The 21,931-nt window shown below is 35.2% G+C and overlaps 2 protein-coding genes across 6 annotated transcripts in view; both read left to right on the forward strand.

The window, feature by feature from the left end:
- The window catches only part of LOC125868052 (2-alkenal reductase (NADP(+)-dependent)-like), a 167,387-nt gene extending 146,054 nt beyond the window's left edge, over positions 1–21,333 (forward strand). The window contains exons 2-6 of one of the 5 annotated variants that reach the window (XM_049548647.1): positions 18,192–18,301; positions 19,719–19,899; positions 20,268–20,434; positions 20,535–20,617; positions 20,932–21,333. In XM_049548647.1, coding sequence (XP_049404604.1) covers positions 18,192–18,301; positions 19,719–19,899; positions 20,268–20,434; positions 20,535–20,617; positions 20,932–21,310 — 920 coding nt within the window. In that variant the 3' untranslated portion in view covers positions 21,311–21,333. Of the gene's footprint in view, positions 1–14,347; positions 14,480–18,047; positions 18,302–19,718; positions 19,900–20,267; positions 20,435–20,534; positions 20,618–20,931 lie in introns of those variants that run through there. The other 4 variants (XM_049548650.1, XM_049548648.1, XM_049548649.1 and 1 more) reach the window with 4 other exon arrangements.
- LOC125868050 (2-alkenal reductase (NADP(+)-dependent)-like) lies at positions 14,252–17,048 on the forward strand. Its single transcript, XM_049548644.1, has 5 exons — positions 14,252–14,479; positions 15,116–15,299; positions 15,744–15,910; positions 16,027–16,109; positions 16,608–17,048. Exons 1-5 carry the CDS (start codon positions 14,252–14,254, stop codon positions 16,984–16,986), a joined length of 1,041 nt encoding a protein of 346 aa, XP_049404601.1. The 3' UTR covers positions 16,987–17,048.
- Positions 21,334–21,931: the final 598 nt, after the last annotated feature.

Here is a 21,931-nt window from a genome sequence, read left to right on the forward strand (position 1 = left end):
CGGTCCTGACTTACGGTCCGTAGGTCAGATCACGGACCGTAGATCGTGACCGTAGATCGATGCCCCAAAACCCAACTTCTGTCCCGATCGACGGTTGACCAGTACGGACCGTCAATCGATCTACGGTCCGTAGGTCAGGCCCGTAGATGGGGATCGACAGCCCAGAAATTTCTGCAATTGCTGGTGATTCAACTTTAAAAGGGTCATAACTCTTAGGATCATAAATCACTCAACATACAATAGATTTCAACTTAATTATATGACCCAATCATGTCTCACAACGAACAACAACTCAACAACACCACCACCAACAACAACAAGAAGTAATAACTTCAATACTTCCACAACAAAACCCCAATCTTTTCTCAATCATTGAATAAACTTGGTGTGTGTGGGGGAAAGGATCATCCCACACGGAAAAACTCACATACCTCTTAGGGATCACCCCCGACGAAAATCCACGACGGTCTTGACTAAGCTCATCTTTCTCCTCTTCTTCTTCTTCTCCTTCTTCTCTTCTATAATCTCAAGAACCCTAACTCTTTCTCTTTCAAAAAGGGACAAAAATGATCCAAAAATCATCCTAACTCAACAAAATGAGCTCAATTAAAAAGGTTTGTGAAAGGACCAAAATGCCCTTAAATTTCCGGACGGATTTCCCTTCCAACTGCCCATCTTCTAAAGGGCGTAACTCCCTCATACAAACTCGGAATAGAGAAAACTCAGTGGCGTTGGAAAGATCGTTCCACGAGCTTCGCAACTATAACTGGAACTACTCCTAACTTATCCTGAGCTAGGAGTTACGACTACTCAAAGTTGGCCAAAAACTCATTGATTTCCATTCTTGGCCAAATTTCCATTATTTTTTTCCAAAATGACTATTTCCAAATTTCAAGCTCCTTCAAAGCCATTTCAAATTGTCGGATGTTACAATTTTTAAACGCCTATTTCCGCATTTAAGGCCCTTTTAGAAATTAAGCAAATTCCTAAAAAAATTTGTGTATTAGCACATGGATCTGGCGTAAAGGAGCACCCAAATTTTTTTCCAGAAAAATTTTTCATGAGGACCTCCGTAAAGAGTTCGAGAACCACTACGAATACTCATACCATTTTTAATGGCTATTTCCGCATTTACAAGCCCATTTTAGAAATTACGCAAATTTCTCAATATTTCATCCATATTAGCTCACGGATCTGGAGCCTCGGAGAACCCTAAATTTCTTTTCGAAAGAACTTTATGAAGACCTCTGTAATGAGGTTGGAAATCACCACGTATACTCATACTATTTTATTAGTGTCTAATTCCGCATTTATAAGCTCTTTTTAGGGATTACACAAATTTCTCGATTTTTTGTGTGTATTATAACCCATGGATCTGGAGCCTCTAAACACCTAAAACAAATTCTGAAAAAACCTTTATGAGGACATCAGAAATGAATTGGTAAACCACCACTTATACTCACATCATTTTTAATGCTTACTTCCACATTTACAGACCCTTTTTAAGAATTAAGGAAATTTCTTGATTTTTAATGTCTATTAGTCCATTGATCTAGCACCTTGAAGCACCCTAAAAAAAATTTGAAAAAACTTTATGAGGTCCTCCATAATGAGTTGTGGAACCACCACGTATACTCACATCATTTTTTTAACACCTATTCATGCATGCATTTACAAGCCCTTTTTAGGAATTAGACAAATTCCTTTTTCGCACATAGATTTGGAGTCTCGGACCATCCAAATTTTTTTTTGCAAAAACTTTATGAGAACCTCCTTAATAAGTTTGACAAACACCACATATAGTCACACCATTTAACACATATTTCCATATTAACAATCCCTTTTTAGAAATTACGCAAATACCTCATTTTTGTGTATATTAGCCCATGGATCTAGCGCCTTAGAGCACCCAAAATATTTTCTGAAAAAACTTTCTGAGGATATCCTTAATGAGTTGGAAAACCACCACGTATATTCACACCATTATTAACGCATATTTGCACATTTCTAGACCCTTTTTTTAGGAATTACGCAATTTTTTGGATTTTTCGTGTGTACATGCCCTTTTTTAAGAATCGCCCAAATTTCCCAATTTTTGATGTGCATTAGCCAATGAATCTGACGTCCAGAGCACCTAAATTTTTTTCTCAAAAAAATTTATGAGGACCTCCGTTATGATTTGGGGACCTTCACTTGTACTCACACCATTTTTTTAACACCTATTTTCGCATTTACAAGCCTTTTTTTTAAGAATCACCCGAATTCCCCGATTTTTCTTGCATATTTGCCCATGGATCTGGCGCCCAGAGCACCCAATTTTTTTCTCTAAAAATATTATGAGGACTTCCGTAATGAGTTAGGGAACCTTCACATACACTTACACTATTTTTAACACCCATTTCTGCATTTACAAGCCCTTTATAAGAATCTCCCAAATTTCCCAATTTTTCGTGTTATTAGACCATGGATCTGGCTCCCGGAGCACCCAATTTATTTTTCAAAAACATTATTAGGACATCTGTAATGAGTTGGGAATCTTCACGTATACTCACACCATTTTTTTAACGCTCATTTTTGCATTTAAAAGTCTTTTTTTAATAATCGCCCAAATTTCCTAATATTTCTGGATCTGGTGCCTGGAGCAACCAAATTTTTTTCTCAAAAAACTTTGTGAGAACCTCCGTAATGAGTTGGGGAACCTTCACATCTACTCACACTATTTTTTAACGCTCATTTTCGCATTTACAAGTCCTTTTTTAAGAATAGCCCAAACTTTCCTATTTTTCGTGCATATTAGCCCTTGGATCTGGCGCCTGCAACACCCAAAAAACTTTTCTCAAAAAACTCTATGAAGACCTCCATAATGAGTTGGGAACCTTCACGTATACTCACACCATTTTTTTTAACTCTCATTTCTACATTTACAAGCCCTTTATTAAGAATTGCCAAAATTCCTCGATTATTCGTGTGTATTAGCCCCCAAAGCACTAATTTTTTTCTCAAAACACTTTATGAGGACCTCCGTCATGTTTTGAGGAACCTTCACGTATACTCATACCAATTTTTTAATGTCATTTCCGCATTTATAACCCCTTTTTTAAAGAATCGCCCATCAATCTTGTGCCCGGAGCACATAATTTTTTTTCTCTAAAAACTTTATGAAGACTACCTTAATGAGTTGGTGAACCATCACGTATACTCACACCATTTTTCATTACGCCCATTTCTGCATTTACAAGCTCTTTATTAAGAATCACCCATATAGCACCTAATTTTTTTCTCAAAAAACTTTATGAGGACCTCCGTAGTGAATTGAGAAACCTTCACGTATACTCACACCATTTTTGAACGACCATTTCTGCATTTACCAGCCTTTTTTTAAGAATTGCCAAAATTGTCTTTTTTCGTGTGTATTAGCCCATGGATCTGGCACCCGGAGCCCCAAAAACTTTTTGTGAAAAAACTTTATCAGAACCTACGTAATGAGTTGGGGAACCTTCATTTATACTCACACTATTTTTTAACGACCATTTCTGCATTTACAAGCATTTTTTTAAGAATCACCAAATTTTTCTGATTTTTCGTGTGTATTAGTCCATGGATCTAGCGTCCAGAGCACGCACAATTTGTTTCTTAAAAAGCTTTATCAGGACCTTCGTAATGCGTTGGGGAAGCTTCATGTATACTCACACCATTTTTTTAATGTCCAATTCCGCTTTTACAAGCCCTTTTTTATAAATCGCCAAATTTTCCTATGTTTCGTTTGTATTAGCCCATGGATCTGGCCCGAAGCACCAAAAAAAAATCTCAAAAAAATTTATAATGACCTCCATAATGAGTTGGAGAACCTTTACGTATACTAACACCAATTTTTAATGCCCATTTCTGCATTTTCAAGACCTTTTTTAAGAATCACCCAAATTTCCCTATTTTTCGTGTGTATAAACCTATAGATCTGGCACCCAGAGCACCCAATTTTTTTTTCTCAAAAAACTTTAACAGGATCTCCGTAATGAGTTAGGGAACATTCACGTATACTCACACCATTTTTTTAAATCTCATTTCCATTTTTACAGGCATTTTTTTAAGTATCGCCAAAATTCACTGATTATTCGTGTATATTAGCCCATGGATCTGGCGCCCAAATCACCCAAAATTTATTTCTCAAAAGAATTTATGAGGACCTGTGTAATGATTTGGATAACCTTCACGTAACTCACACTATTTATTTAAAGTCCATATCCGCATTTACAAGCCCTTTGTTAAGAACCGCCCAAATTTCCTGATTTTTCGTGTGTATTAGCCCAAGGATCTAGCGCTTGAAAACCCAAAAAAAAATTCCCAAAAAACATTATGAGGACCTCCGTAATGAGTTGGAGAACCTTCACGTATACTCACACAATTTTTTTTAACACTTTTATCCGCATTTACAAGCCTATTTTTAAGAATAACCCAAATTCTCCAATTTTTCGTGTGTATTAGCCCATGAATCTGGCATCCGGAGCACTTAATTTTTTTTTCTCAAATAATTTTAAGAGGACCTCTGTAATAAGTTAGGAACCTTCACTACTCACACCATCTTTTTAACGCCCATTTTCGCATTTACAAGCCCCTTTTTTTAAGAATCGCTCAAATTCTTCTTTTTTTTCATATGTATTAGCCCATGGATCTGGCGCCCGGAGCACCCATAATTTTTTTCTCAAAAAACTTTATGAGGACCTCCGTAATGAGGTGGGGAACCTTCACTCACACGATTTTATGAACGCTCATTTCCGCATTTACAAGACTTTTTTTAAGATTCGCCCAATTTCCGTAAATTTTTGTATGTATTAGCCCATGAATTTGGCACCCGTAGCACCAAAAAAAAAAATACTTAAAACCTTTATGAGCCTCCGTAATGAGTTGGGGAACATTTGCACATACTAACAACATTTTTTTAACTCCCATTTTTGCATTTACAAACCATTTTTTAAGAATCGCCCAAATTCCTATATTTTTGTGTGTATTAGCCATGGATTTGCCGCCTAGAGCACCCAAAAAAAATTTCTCAAAAAACTTTATGTGGACCTCTGTAATGAGTTGGGTAACCTTTACCTATACTCACATCAATTTTTTAACGCCCATTGTCACATTTACAAGCCATTTTTTAAGAATCGCCTAAATTCTTTAATTTTTTGTATATGTTATCCATTGATCTGGCTCCTGGAGAATCCAAATTTTTTTCTCAAAAAACTTTAAGAGGAACTCCGTAATGAGTTGGGGAACCTTCGTATACTCTCACCATTTTTTTAACGCCCATTTTCACATTTGCAAAACCTTTTATAAGAATCGCCCAAATTTCTCGATTTTTCGTGTGTGTAAGCCCTTGTATCTGACGCCCGGAGTACAAAAAAAAAAAATTTCAAAAAACTTTATGAGTACCTTTGTAATAAGTTGGGGATCCTTTACGTATACTCACACTATTTTTAAACGCCCATTTTCGCATTTATAAGCACTTTTTTAAGAATCACCCAAATTCTCCAATTTTTCGTGTGTATTAGTCCAAGAATCTGGCGTTAAGAGCACCCGATTTTTGGGTCCGTGCAGCATTTCCACGATATCGTTTTGACTAAGTAGTAGATATGGGATTGAGGGGCGCAAGAGTAGGGTTGTACTCTAGAGGTAATGTTATACTCCATTCTTCCTCTCGGCTTCCTTTCTATTCTCACTCTCATCCAACTGATGAATGCAATTGGAGTAGAATCGTTTTTCCTTACTAGGTTTAGGAATCCATAATTCTTCAAGAAGACAAGATTACCCCGGATATTTTTCAAAAACCATTATGTGGACCTCCATAATTAGTTGGGGAACCTTCATGTATACTCACATCATTTTATAAACGCTCATTTCGCATTTACAAGCCCATCTTTTAAAAATAAACCAAATTTCCCAATTTTTCATGTGTATTAGCCCATGAATCTGGCACTTGGAGCATCCAAAAAAATTTCTCAAAAAACTTTATGAGAACCTCCGTAATGAGTTGGGGAACCTTCACATATACTCACACAATTTTTTAACGCTCATTTCCGTATTTACAAGCCTTTTTTTAAGAATCCCCCCAATTCCCTAATTCTTCGTGTGTCCTTAGCTCATGGATCTGACGCTTCGAACACCTAAATTTTTTTTCTCAAAAAAATATATGAGGACCTCCGTAATGAGTTCGGGAACCTTCATGTATACTCAAACCATATTTTAACGTTCGTTTCTGCATTTACAAGATTTTTTTAAGAATCACCCAAATTCCACAATTTTTCGTGTGTTTCCATGGATCTGGAACCCGAAGCACCTAAAATTGTTTTCTCAGAAAACTTTACGAGGACATCCGTAATGAGTTGGAAAACCTTTACGTATACTCACACTATTTTTTTACGTCCATTTTCGCATTTTGTGTGTATTAGCCCATGGAACAGGCCTCTAAAGCACTTGAAATTTTTTTATCAAAAAATTTTATGAAGACCTTCGTAATGAGTTGACGAACCTTCAGCTTTACTTACACTATTTTTAAACGCCCATTTCCTTATTTACAGGTCTTTTTTTAAGAATCGCCTGGATTTTTTGATTTTTTGAGTGTATTAGCCCATGGATCAAGCGCCTGGAGAACCCAAATTTTTTTCTCAAAAAACTTTGAGGACCTCCTTAATGAGAGAGAAAACGACAGGCTTTTAAAAGTCGCCACTTAATTTTTAAAGTAAAACTAAGAAAACTATTTTTTCACAAGATTAAAACAGAAATCAATTGAAAATATTGAAAGGGTTCGGGGTTCATATTAGCATTTCGGTAAAGGTTTGAAAGCACTCGAAATACCCGCTAACACGCGATTATCTGATAATTAACAATTTGGCTAACATTTAAATAGAGAAAGTAAACAACTTTTGAACTCATTTTTTCTTAGGGGAAAGGGAGTAAGGATGTTGTTTAAGTAGAAATTACTAAATGTTTTAAAGTCAAAATAAAATGAAAATAAACTTATTTGATTTTAACAATTATGGTTAACTCATCTTTTTGGGGAATTGAATTAAGGAAAAAAACCTTAGAATTAACTAGAAAATAAACAATTAAACAAATACGAAATACGGATAAAATAAAGAGCGAGAAGCCGTTGGGTCCAAGTCTGATTTTCTATTCACCTGGACCAATACTTGGGCCTACTTTGTTTTGGGCCTTTGGCCCACTTAAATCTGTCCTAAAACTAACAAAAATCTGCCAAAGATAAGTGTGGGCTTTTGGCCCGATTCCCTATCCTAAAACTAGCAGAGTAATACTAAAAATATATGGACCTTTGGCCCAAATACAACACAAATGCAAAACTGAAATTTAAGAAGGGCTTTTGACCCCTTTTTGCCACCATATACAGCGTATACACTTATTGTATATCACTGTATATCCTTGAATACCAGGTCATTTTCTGACTCTTGAATTCTATAATTTCGATTTTCCAGCCTTTTTATATTGCCTTCCATTTGAAATTCGAATGTTTGATTTCCAATTCTGGACTTGATAATGAAAAGGGTGATGCGGGAATGACTTTGGGCCTAAGTGGCCCAATCAATGATGCAAGAAAAGGATCTGGCCCCAAATGGAATGCTCCACAGTTGCTCAAAATAAACAAAAGAAAGTAAAATTAGTCAACAAAGAAAGATTAAATCTTCGATGGTTAAGAAATGATTAGTTCTGCAAGTGATTTTGCATAGGAAGAATTACTAGAATATAATCAACTTTACATATATTTTCAAACTAGGAGAAGAAATTCAATAAGATATATTTCAACTAGCACATGTATTTTAAAAGAAAATACAGAAAAGCTAATTAATTATATTGCTTCAAAACATGCTGGAAAAGAAAGAAACTCTCATGCTTGAGCAACATATAATACCCCAAAACTAGGACAACAACAAACATGCTTAAAATACATTTAAACTCCATGTTAACCAGTTTAAGGTTTTGTCCCCTGCTGGAAGATTAACAAATACTGAATCGCATGCTTAAATCAAGGAAAAGACTTGAGGGAAGGAATTTAACGAGATCAAAGCAATCGATAAATTTACAGGAAGAGAAAGAAGAAATCTTTGAATCAGGATGCTTCATACAGCTGGATTCAACGGCAAACAAAAAACAGTTAAATAACAAAGGGTTGACCGAAAACCAGTAAAACACAAATAGATGCTCTAAGCTAAGACTTAGTTTGTTCACAACAATGGTGTGAGGGAAGGGAGAAGGAAATTGCTAAGATAAAAATAAAAGACGGATAACATCACAAACACCTTAAGCATGTCAATTAATTCAGAATCTCAGACTTAGGAACAAATGACATTAAACAACAACAAACTAAGTGCAATACACATTCATAAAGCAGAATTGAAAGGGGAGACAACAAAAGCAGAATTTAAATAGAATCATAGAGAAACGTCAATGCTAAATATAAGACGGTAAAGCTTGCATCGACACTAAAGTTAACTCATGGAAATGCCTACACACATATATGTCACATTAAATAGATCAGAACTCAAACACAAAGTAGAAAATCAGCCACCAAAAGGAGATTTTCCAACATCAAAGATCGGAATAAGAGAAGAGACGAAGAAGATGTTATCAAACGAGAAGCGTTACCTTTTTGTGGGTAACGAACTAGGACGACGAGCTTGAGACCACGAGCTTTCACACTGGAATACGACTCCGAGAAACTCTGACGCCCAAAGCAAGAATTGAAAGAGAAAAGTGAGCCTCTTCGACTGTATTTCTAAATTCAGATTTAGTTGCTTTCATTATAAGCTGTGTTTTGTAATCCCTTTCCAAACGCTTCCTCTTATTTCTTTCTGTTCCTCTACCAGCAAACAAAACAACCTAAATAATGAAGAAGAAAGAGGCCTAAATATAAGAGATTTTTTGGGTTGATTTAAGGCTGAATTCGAAATTTGAAATTCCAATTCTCTTTGGATAAGGTTGCCAGCTTGAATAGTACTACTCTTCAACGAATTAATGATGGGGGCCGTGTGATTCAAGGAACAAGGACGGATGAAGCACAAGATTATTCCACCTGGAAGATTCGAGTACGAAAGGATAAGGAGAGAGAGGGAAGACGACACGATTGGACTCGGGTCACTGGATTTCTCGAAGGATAGTTGGACTGTTGCTCGCGATTTGCAGATGGGTCGCGAGTTTTTGGGTTTCGATTTTGGTTTGGGGGTTTTCAGTTCGCGAGTTGGGTCGCGTTTCTACGTGAAAGAAGAAGAAGAAGAAGAAGAAGAACGTATAGGGGTGGGGTAGCTGTATTGCTGCTGATGGTATTGTATGTTGTATAGTTGTAGGCTGGGAAATTTTGAAATTGCATTGGAATGGGCAGCACGGAATGGGTTGGCTGATTTGAGTTGGGCCACTGAGAAATCAGAATTGAGCTGGGATTTAAGGTAATGGCCAATTGTATTAAAAAGTAGCCAATTTTGAATTCAAGTAACAAATTATGTCTAAAACTTGAATAAGATGAATTAATAGAATTAACTAACGAGCTTCTTAATCTTAACGAAATAAAATAATTAACTTAATTGTAAACTAATGATTCAAAATTATAACCATAATTTAAACTAAACTAATTTAGTAAAATACCTACTAAAATTTAAAAAAATTTGAGATGATTTTCGAAATGTTTATAAAATATGCTAATTATATACAAAATTATATAAAACATATCTATTACTTAAAATTATAAAAATGAGAAAATTAATTAAAAGTAACTTGAAAAATATTTTGAACTTTATAAAAACTAATTATTTCAAAACGTTTGGAATTTAAGAAGCTCGATGATTAATATATATTGTGGAGGTCCAAAATTGGGTGTCAACACCCCCCAATTCCTCGATTTTTTTGTGTGTCTTAGCTCATGGATCTGGCGCTTGGAGCACCTCAATTTTTTTTCTCAAAAAACTTTCTGACAACCTCCGTAATAAGTTGGGGAACCTTCACGTATACTCACACCATTTTTTTAACACTCATTTCCGCATTTACAAGATTGTTTTAAGAATAACCCAAATTCCGGAATTTTTCGTGTGTTCCCATGGATCTGGCACCCGGAGCACCTAAAATTGTTTTCTCAAAAAATTTTACGAGGACCTCCGTAATGAGTTGGGAAACTTTCACGTATATTCACATCATTTTTTACGCCTATTTCTGCATTTACAAGACCTTTTTTAAGATCGCAAAATTCTCTAATTTTTGGGTGTATTAGCCCATGGATCAGGCCTCTGAAGCACCCAATTTTTTTTTATCAAAAAACTTTATGAGCACATTCGTAATGAGTTGGTGAACCTTCAGCTTTACTCAAACTATTTTTAAACGCCCATTTTCATATTTACAAGCCCTTTATTAAGAATTGCCCGAATTTCTCGATTTTTCGTGTGTATTAGCCCATGGATCAGGCGCTCGGAGCACCCAAATTTTTTTCTCAAAAAACTTAATGAGGACCTCTGTAATGAGTTGGGGATATTCATGTATACTTATACTATTTTTTTAACGTCCATTTCCGCATTTGCAAACCATTTTTTCAAGAATCGCCTAAATTACCCGATTTTTCGTGTGTTACCCATGGATTTGGTACCTAGAGCACCCAAAAATTATTTCTCAAAAAATATTATGAGGACTTCCGTATTGAGTTGAGGAACCTTCAACTCACACAATTTTTTCAACGTCCATTTCCGCATTTACAAGACCTTTTTTAAGAGTTGTCCGAATTCCCCAATTTCTCGTATGTATTATCACATGGATATGGCGTTCGGAGCACCCACAAAAATTTTCTCATAAAACTTTATGAGGACCTCCGTAATGAGTTGTGGAATCCTTCATGTATACTCACACCATTTTTTTAAGGCACATTTCTGCATTTACAAACTTATTTTTAAGAATCGCCCAAATTCTTTGATTTTTTGTGTGTTTTAGCAGTCCATGTATCAGGCGCCCGGAGCACTTAAAATTTTTTTCTCAAAAAAAACTTCATGAGGACCTCCGTAATAAGTTGGGGAATCTTCACGTATACTCATATTTTTTTAGTGTCATTTCCGTATTTACAAGCCTTTTTTTAAGAATCGCCCAAATTCTCTAATTTTTCATGTGTATTAGCCCATGGATCTAGCGCCCGGAGAACCCAAAAAAAATCTCAGAAAACTTTATGAGGACCTCCGTAATGATTTGGGGAACCTTCACGTATATTCACACCATTTTTAATGCCCATTTCCACCTTTACAAGCCCTTTTTTAAGAATTTCCCAATTTTTTGCGTGTATTAGCATGTGGATCTGGCACCTCAGAGCACCCCAAAAATATTTTCATAAAAAAACTTATGAGGACTCCGTAAGTGTAGAAGAACTACCACGGATAGTCATACCATTTTGAATGTCTATTTTCGCATTTACAAGACCTTTTTTTAGGAATTATGCAAATTCCTCGATTTTTCATGTAAATTAGCCCATGGATCTAGAGCTCAGAGCACCCAAAAAACTTTTTTGAAAATTTTTTATGAGGACCTTTGTAATGAGTTGGGAAACCACCACGTATACTCACACTATTTTTAACGCTATTCATTATTTACAAGTTTTTTTTAGGAATTACGCAAATTTTTAAAGTGTATTATCCTATTAATCTGGCGCTTCGGAGCACCTAAATTTTTTTTCTGAAAAAACTGTATGAGAACCTCTGTAATGAGTTGGGGAAACACCACGTATACTCACACCATTTTAAAGGCCTATTTCCGCATTTACAAATCTTTTTTTTAGGAATCACGCAAATTTCTTAATTTTTCATATGTATTAGCCAATGGATCTGGCGTCTCGGAACACCCATCTTTTTTTCTGAATGTTTTTTACAAGGATCTTTTTAATGGGTTGGGTAACCACCATGTATACTCACATCATTTTTTTTTGCCTATTTCCACATTTACATTTCCTTTTTTAGGAATTATGCAAATATCTCGATTTTTCATGTTTATTAGCTCATGGATCTAGCGCATTAGAGCTCCTAATATATTTGTCTGAAAAAACTTTATGAGGACCTCCGTAATGAGTTGGAGAACCACCACGTATACTCACACCATTTTTTGACGCCTATTTCCGCATTTACATACCCTTTTTTAAGAGTTACGCAAATTCCTTAATTTTTCATGTGTATTAGCCAATGGATTTCGCACCTCGGAGCAGCCAAAATTTTTTTCTGAAATAACTTTATTAGGACCTCCGTAATGAGTTGGGGAACCACCACGTATACTCACACAATTTTTCTAAGTTAGTTTTGCATTTACTGGCCATTTTTTGGGAATTACGCAAATTGCTCGATTTTTCGTAAATATTTGCCATGGATCTGGCGCCTCAGAGCACTCAAAATATTTTTCTAATAAAACTTTATGAGGACCTTTGTATTGAGTTGGGGAACCACCACGTATACTCACACCATTTTATTAACGCCTATTTTCGCATTTACAAGCCCCTTTTAGAAACTACACAAATTCCTCGATTGTTCGTGTGCATTAGCCCATGGATCTAGCGCATCGGAGCACCCAAACATTTTTTCTGAAAAAACTTTATGAGGACCTCTGTAATGAGTTGGGGAACCACCACATATACTCACATCATTCTTTTAATACCTATTTCCTTGTTTACAGGCTGTTTGTTTTAGGAATTACGCAAATTCCTCAATTTTTGTGTGTATTAGGCCATAGATCTGACGCCTCAGAGCACCCAAAAAAAAATTCTGAAATTGTTTTATGAGGACCTCTGTAATGAATTGGGGAACCACCACGTAGATTCATACCATTTTTAACGCCTATTTCCACATTTAGAGGCCCTATTTTAGGAATTATGCAAATTTCTCGATCGCTCTTTCGTGTGTATTAACAAATGGATCTAGCGCTTCGGAGAACCCAATTTTTTTTTTGAAAAAACTCTATGAGGACTTTCGTAATGAGTTGGGGAACCACCAAGTATACTCACACCATTTTTAGCGCCTATTTCCAAATTTACATGACCTTTTTTATGAATTACGCAATTTCTTAATTTTTCGTGTGTATTAGCCCATAGATATGGCGCCTTGGAGCACTCAATTTTTTTTCTTCTGAAACATCTTTGTGAGGACCTCCGTAATGAATTAGGTAACCACCACGTATACACATACCATTTTTTAACTCCTATTTCCGCATTTACAGGCCCTGTTTTAGGAATTACGCAAAATTTTCGATTTTTCATGTGTATTAACCCATGAATATTTTGGTGATATGATTTTCGGACTAAATTTTCGCAAAACCCTTATGGGACCCTTCATAGGGAGTTGAGGGAGCACTCTGTACAATCTTACCATTTTTAGAGTGATTTATGGGCATTAAGGAGTCAATTTATAGTAATTAGGCGATTTTCTCAGTTTTTCGTGTGTGTTAGCCAATGAATATTTTGGTGACATGACTTAAAGATGAATTTGTTACGAAACATTTATGGAATCCTCTGTAGGGAGTTGGGGGAGCATTACGTACAATCTCACCATTTTTAGAGTGAACTTTGAGCATTTATAGACCAATTTACAGGAATCATGCGATTTTCTCAATTTTTTGTATGTGTTATCCCATGAATAATTTGGTGATATGACTTTCGAGTGATTTTTTGTGAACCTTTATGATACCCTCCCTAGGGAGTTAGTGGAGCAGTACATATAGTCTCACCATTTTTAGAGTGATATGGAGGAGAAATAACTCCTAATAGCCCAAAATATGTCTGAAAAATGACAAGACTTCACGTATTTCTCTCCCAACTCTCTACAGAGGATTCCGTAATGGATTTGCACAAAATCGACCGTCAAATCACATCACCAAATTATTCATGGACTAACTATGCCAATATAAACCCAATAGCATAGATAGAATTTGGAAAGATAATTATGTTGGGATATTTTCTTCATGTGGTGCTCGCTGCAGCGTACAATGATGAGCTGTATATGTCTCCATCTTTTTTTATTCATTTTTTTATTTATTTAAAATGATTATTCTCTGCATATATATATATATATATGTGTGCCAATATAAACCCAATAACTTATACGTACATTATTCTACAAGTTGTAAAATTACAAATCAAACGTCATATTAAGTCAGACTCCTAACTTTTCTCTGCATATATATATATATATATATATATATATATATAAACACCCATTTTTACCACATCTCTTCATTCACATTAAAGCTAGAAATGGCAGAAGAAATGATGAACAACAAACAGATCATTCTAAAACAATATGTGGAGGGTTATCCTAAGGAATCCGATATGGAATTTAAGAATAGTATCATTAAATTGAATGTTCAAGAGGGTTCTAATGTTGTTATTTTGAAGAATCTTTACTTGTCTTGTGACCCTTACATGCGTAACCGTATGAGCAAACTTGAGGGTAGCTATATTCAATCCTTCACTCCTGGTTATGTAAGTATTTCAATAATTTACAACCACACATATGATTATTTAGTTGATATATATTATACGTTCAAATTTCGAGAGTCAAAAAAATATATTTAATGTGTTTTTATAAGTGAGTGTTTGAATTAACTTATTTTAATCAGTTTTTGGCTTTTAATCTTCTTTTTAAATTTTTTGAAGGTATTTGATAAAAAACACCTTTTTAAGGCTGAGAAAATACAAAAATAAGTTAAAAGGTATGGGTATTCTCAACTCGTGACTTTTAAGTTTTTGCTTATAAGCTACTTAAAACAAAGTCAATCTAAACAACCCGTGATCGTGGATCTAGGGAGGGTGGTGAGTACTGACTTAATTTCTATCTTGTGAAGGTAGAGAGATTATTTTCAAAAGACTTTCAAAATCAAGTTCGAATTTTGAGAGTCGAACTTGTTAATCTTGATCTGGATTTGAATATAAAATCTTTAATTTTTGATAAATATTTAAGAACAGTGTTAAAAGTATTATACATCATAACAATTGAATATAAAATCTTTAAATAGTGTAGACCTTGATTGTTTCAAATTTAACATTATTGGTGTGTTCAGTATATATACTTTTCAAGAAAATATGTAAGTGATTTTCTTACTTTTTTTTTTTCCGCAGCCTATTACAGGATATGGAGTGTCTAAAGTTTTGAAATCTGGTGATTCAAATTTTCAAGAAGGTGACTTAGTTTGGGGAATGACTGGATGGGAGGAACATACTAGTATTGTAACAACTACTCAAAGTATGTTTAAAATTGATCATGACAAGGATGTGCCTCTTTCCTATTATACAGGAATCCTTGGTGAGTGTTTTCGACTGGGTTAAAGTCTTACATTAGTTGGGGTCTCTAGTTATATGGATTTGAAAAAAATAATTTTCGGGGTTGAGTTAGACCCAAACATCATAACTTTACATGATATATATCTATATATGAACCATGTTCATCCCTATTTGGGATCTTGGTCCACTGGACTTGAAGGGAGCGCTAGAGTCCCACAGTGGTACTACAAATGCTAAAGTCTTTACCGGCATTAGTTAAGTGTCATTAGATTCAATGTCGCTAAAGGCTTTAGGGGCATATACAAAGAGTGCTAATTGCTGCTAAAAATACATATTTAGTGCCAATTGAGCTATTACCGTTAATTAATATTCACTAAAGATTGTTTTTGATGTAGTGATGGTTGGTTGGGGAATGAACTGGTAATCTGCTTATATGGACTTGGACAATAATCTTCTGCTCTTGCAGGGATGCCTGGGGTGACAGCTTATGCTGGTTTTAATGAGGTTTGCTCCCCTAAGAAGGGTGAAACTGTGTTTGTTTCAGCTGCTTCTGGAGCAGTTGGTCAACTTGTTGGACAATTTGCAAAGATGTTAGGTTGTTATGTTGTTGGTAGTGCTGGAAATAAACAAAAGGTAAGTACTTAAACATTTCATTCTTGAATTTTATTAGAGGCTTATAAGTTATCTTACTTGTCTTAACCATTTTTAAATAATCTAGCTATCTCATCTATTCATTATTATTATTAAAGGTTGATATGTTGAAGACCAAGTTTGGTTTTGATGAAGCTTTTAATTATAAAGAGGAGCAGGATTTAGATGCAGCTTTGAAGAGGTAAGTATTCTTATAAATTCCCACAAGAAAACACTAACTAATATGGAAAAAAATAGTTTCCAGGGTGAAGGTGTTGGCGACGACTTCTTTTTTAACCTTAACGATGTCTATAACATCCAAAAAGTTACAAAAACAGAGGGGGACATGGACCTAACTTCTTGATAGTGAACGACGAGTATAAACTAAACAATCTACAAAAAGACCAAGATGACATAGACTTTCATACTATAAGCAAAATATACACTGGTTCAATTAACAAAAAAATTACATTTGTCGTATCTTCTCCTTATGCTAAAGTTGCCACTTATCTAGTAGAAATAGTCCCTTCACCTCTGAAGAATTGTGTGTGGTGGATTGAACATTAAGGGCATATATGAAAAGATAGCTAATATAACGCTAAAGGTATATATGAACTGATAGTATAACGGAAAAGCAATACTAGACCTTTAATTTTCAATAATATAGGAGTAAATATGACCTTTTTTTCGTATTGGTTAGGTACTTCCCTGATGGAATTGACATTTACTTTGAGAATGTTGGAGGTAAGATGCTTGATGCAGTTCTTGTGAATATGAAACTTCATGGTCGTATTGCTGTGTGTGGAATGATTTCACAATACAACCTTGACAAGACTGAAGGAGTGCACAACTTGTTTTGCCTCATCGCGAAACGAATCCGTATGGAAGGATTTCTTGTTTTTGATTACTATCATCTTTATCCTAAGTATTTGGAAATGATCATTCCACAAATAAAGGCTGGTAACATTGTGTATGTGGAAGACATAGCTGAAGGTTTTGAAAGTGCTCCTAGTGCTCTAGTTGGTCTCTTCTCTGGTCTCAATGTTGGAAAGCAAGTTGTGATGATTTCATGTGAATGAATGGATTTGGATCTTTTCCATTTTCTCTCAAGTTTTTACTTGAAAGGGAAGATATTGTGTCATGGTTAAATACGCAAACATTTCTATCATGTATTTACTAATTCTCTGTATGGTTTGAAATAACTAGTCATTAATTGATAATTTCATACTAGATTTCAAGTCATATATACCTTGGTACATGTATTTTTGGTACTAGATATGCAGATACATAGGAAGAGAGGGAGAGAGAGGAGAAGGAGAGAGGCGAGTGTATCCCATATATATATATGCAAATCACAATAGATAGTACATGTATTTGGAATACCATTTATATTTTGAAAATAGATACATAGGGAAATAGGCAAGGGGGAGAGGAGAGAGGTGAGCGAGAGAGTCAGTGTATCCTAGATACATGCGTGTCACACTAGATACATGTATATATCAGCTGCATTTCATAAACATTCTGAAATATAGATACAAAAGGAAAAGAGGTGAGCAAGAGAGGGAGAGAGACCAGTAAGATAAGAGAGATGAGCGAGAGAGTCAGTGTTTCCGGATACATGTGAATTATGCTTGAATAAAATGTATCTGAAATAAATTACACCTAATTTTAATTCATATATCTGGATGCATCACATACATGTATTTGGGAACTGAAATCTGACACAAACGATAATTTCGAAAAGGCACATAATTAATTAGACTCAAAGAAATTCTTATTGTTTGCCCTTGAACTTATTTAGGCAAATAACAATATTTTTAATAAAATAAACAACAAGAAAATACATGGTGAATAGGAATAATCATTAGAGTAAATATAGTGTATTTTATTAATATTGAAATATGTTAAAAGAAAAATATTATATTGTAGCACAAGATTGTAGGAGATGCTTATGAAACAGAGAAGGGCAAAACTTTTATAAAATTTGATGGGTAGATATCCTACGTAAGTATTAATTATCTAAATCATAAAAAAGATTTATATTTATTAATTAAATCTTGCCATTAAATTTTACTTATATATCAATTTAGGGCGAAAAAAATGAAGAGGAGCCGGATCGAGATATATTCTTCACCAACTCTTGATTCACATAAATTAAAGTTAGAAATGGCAGAGGAAGTGATGAACAACAAACAGATCATTCTAAAACATTATGTGGAAGGTTACCCTAAGGAATCTGATATGGAATTTAAGAAGAACAACATTAAATTGAATGTTCCAGAAGGTTCTAATGTTGTTGTTTTGAAGAATCTTTACTTGTCTTGTGACCCTTACATGCGTTCCCGCATGAGCAAACTTGAGGGTAGCTATGTTGAATCCTTCACTCCTGGTTCTGTAAGTCGTTCACTTATTTTATTGAGTCGCTCTTGTATTTCGATAAATAACGATGTTGGATTTATCATATCGATCTAAATTTTATGTTCCTTTTGTCATGTTATGATTGTGGATTTTTCCTTAATTAACATACAAGCTTTTCTTGTTATTGTTGAAACAATTTACAAGTGAGTTTAAATTTACCATGTAATTGTGTAGACCTTGGATGTTTTCTATTTTAACATTATATATATAGGGGGTGTTTGGTAATGATGAGTATATTTTCTAAGAAAATGAATGAGTTTCATAATTATTTTCTTATATTTAATATGCGTAAGTAAAAAATATTTGTGTATAATCTAGATAAATACTATGTGAGATAGGCGTGTGGGATATATATTGTTTTCCGGTGGGGATGAGAATGTAGATAAAGTGTGTTAAAGAACGGGGAGGACACAATTGAAGTGGAATTTCATTTGTGAAACTTATTTTCCTACTTCCAGGCAGGGGCGGGGGCAACCTACAGTTAGGGGTTCATCCGAATCCCCTTCGACAGAAATATTACTATTTATACATAGTTAAAATTATTTTTTTATGTATATATAATAGATGCCGAACCTCCTTCAGTTAGTTCGTGTGTTTAGTTCTTCAGATATTGAACCCCCTTATTAAAAATCCTAGCTCCGCCACTGCTTCCAGGATAACTTTTACTATACAGACATGAAAAAATTACTGGGCATACGAGTTTGATATAGCCCATTTGATACCTTCGTATCCGAGTTCTGAAAATCTCACTTCAAAGGTGCTGAGTTGGAATCCCATTCTAACTAACGATTCTTGTGGTTACGGAGGATCCAACTACAGGAGAACCAAGAATGGAGGGCTCCCCCGCCCCCCGTTCCACCCAACTCTTTGGTCTTCAGAACGTTGTTTTTAAGAATGAGTCATTGCTCTTCTCTGACCCTAACTGCCCAACCTGAGAGAGGACAACTAATGTGTTCCACTTATTGAACAAGATTCTATGGTCGGTTCATGACCCCCGGATGCCGAAGCCATCCTTGGGGTGATCTCATAGTTCCTATGGGGTGGAGATGATGGGATCGGTCCATGGATTTTCCTTCATTTTCTTTTGCCGCATTTCGCTCAAAGGGTTGAAGGGAGATAGTGCATCAACCTGTTCACAAGGGCCAACTTGATCTTCTTCCCCAGAGATCTCAAATGAGGGATCCCTGGGAGAGAAAAATGTTTTCTCCATGCACCCTATTTCATTTTTCATTTCTTGTTCAAGAACTCTTAGATGTTAGAAACATTGAGGATAAGTGAACTTCATTCTCCCAACTGAATGTTTATTCCTTATGTATAAATGATATGAATGGATTAATGATTTGTCCTATAATAATGTTTCTCATAAGTACTTTTCCTTTGTGCTATGTTATAGCCTATCACAGGATGTGGAGTGGCTAAAGTTTTGGAGTCTGGTGATTCAAATTTCCAAGAAGGTGACTTAGTTTGGGGAATGACTGGATGGGAGGAGTATAGTATTGTAACTGCTTCTCAGAGTGCTCTATTTAAAATTCATGACAAGAATGTACCTCTTTCTTACTATACAGGAATCCTTGGTAAGTTGTTCTCTTCTCAGTATAACGACTGTTTTCACGCATTGGTTGAGGAATGGACTGATGGTCTGCTTATATTTTTATAATCCATTGTTGTCTTACTAATATCGCTTTCTATTCCATCAAAGACTTATATGTTAGAGTGAGTTAGCGTCCCACATTGGTTGGGGTCTGCTTATATGGACTTGGAAAATTTTCTTATGTTAAACTAATTTTTTGGGGTTGAGTTAGACATAAGCCTCGTAACTTTACATGATATGTGAACCTTGTCCGTTCCTGTATGGGAAGGGAGTGTTAAGAGTTCACATTGGTTGATTGGAGAATGGACAGGTGATCTGCTTATATGGACTCGGACAATTATTGTTTTGCAGGAATGCCTGGGATGACAGCTTATGTTGGTTTTTATGAGATTTGCTCTCCGAAGAAGGGAGAAACTGTGTTTGTTTCAGCTGCTTCGGGAGCTGTTGGTCAGCTTGTTGGCCAATTTGCGAAGATGTTAGGTTGTTATGTTGTTGGTAGTGCTGGAACCAAAGAAAAGGTAAGTAGTACCTTCACGATGCTTATATTTCCATTGTTGAATCTGAATAATGGCAAAGCTGTATTGCTTATCGTAATCAACATTGTTTGGTTAAACAAAGGTTGATCTGTTGAAGAACAAATTTGGTTTTGATGAAGCTTTTAACTACAAAGAGGAGAAGGATTTAGTTGTGGCTTTGAAGAGGTTAGTAATCTTATAACTTCTCACTAGAAAATACTAATAGGCCCGGTGTAGAGAAATCGTTAGGATAGTGTTGGAAGAAGAAAGATTGTGTGGGGAGTTGACATCCCATTTTGGTTAAAACGGATGGTACTAACGGAGGAAGGACAAATATGAATCACTTTTGTAACGTTACGAGCATATATAGACCATAGTACTATAACATAGGCGTATATCTATGAACTCAGGGGCATAGTCAAGTAGTGGTAAAGGGGTTTTGAAAACCTTTTTCAATAGTAATCCAGTAAAGTTATGACCCTTATTTGTATTTCTATTAGGTACTTTCCTAACGGAATTGACATATACTTTGAGAATGTCGGAGGGAAGATGCTTGATGCAGTTCTTGTGAATATGAAACTTTGTGGTCGTATTGCTGTGTGTGGGATGATCTCACAGTACAACCTTGAGAAGACGGAAGGAGTGCACAACTTGTTCTGCCTCATCACAAAACGAATCCGGATGGAAGGATTTCTTGTTTCTGATCACTATCATCTCTACCCCAAGTATTTGGAAATGATCATTCCACAAATAAAAGGCGGTAACATTGTGTATGTGGAAGACATAGCTGAGGGTCTCGAAAACGCTCCCAAGGCTCTAGTTGGTCTGTTCTATGGTCGCAATGTTGGAAAGCAAGTTGTTATGCTTTCACGTGAATGAATGGATTCGACTCCTTTCAATCTCCTTATCAAGTTCTTACTTGCGGTAAGAGACTTGTGTTATGGTTAAAAAATAATGATTGAGATACATGAATATTTTGCGATATTGTATCTAAATCATGAAAACCTGAGGTTTGTAAAGCAATTATGATGAGACCAATGTTATATGAATGGTTGAATCCATCAGTCATCACCTAAAGTTAGCATCAACTTTCACTTAGACATCCAAATTATACTTTGTTCAAGTTTCAATTTGTCATTTTGACACTTTCTGTTGACATGACAAAGCGAGTATGATACACTCCTCAATGACGCGAAGGCTTACATTAAGCCATTTTTGTTTTATTTTTCTCTTGTTCTTTTCTATTTCTCAAGCCATCACCTCCCACCACTTTTCCAAACTTATTGATCCTTCAATAGAGGTTGAATTTTGAAGTGATTTTGGAATTATTTAATATTGACGGAAAGTACAGTGATAGCTAGCAATATTTTAATTTAATAATTATACCGGTTGGTATCTAGGAATATTACATTTTAGCAATTTCATAGGTGATATCGAATCTATATATACTAAATATACAGTTTGTGTTAGTATGAGTTCAATATATGTTCAATTTATATA

The sequence above is a fragment of the Solanum stenotomum genome, chromosome 6, assembly GCF_019186545.1.
Source record: "Solanum stenotomum isolate F172 chromosome 6, ASM1918654v1, whole genome shotgun sequence".
NCBI lineage: Eukaryota > Viridiplantae > Streptophyta > Magnoliopsida > Solanales > Solanaceae > Solanum > Solanum stenotomum.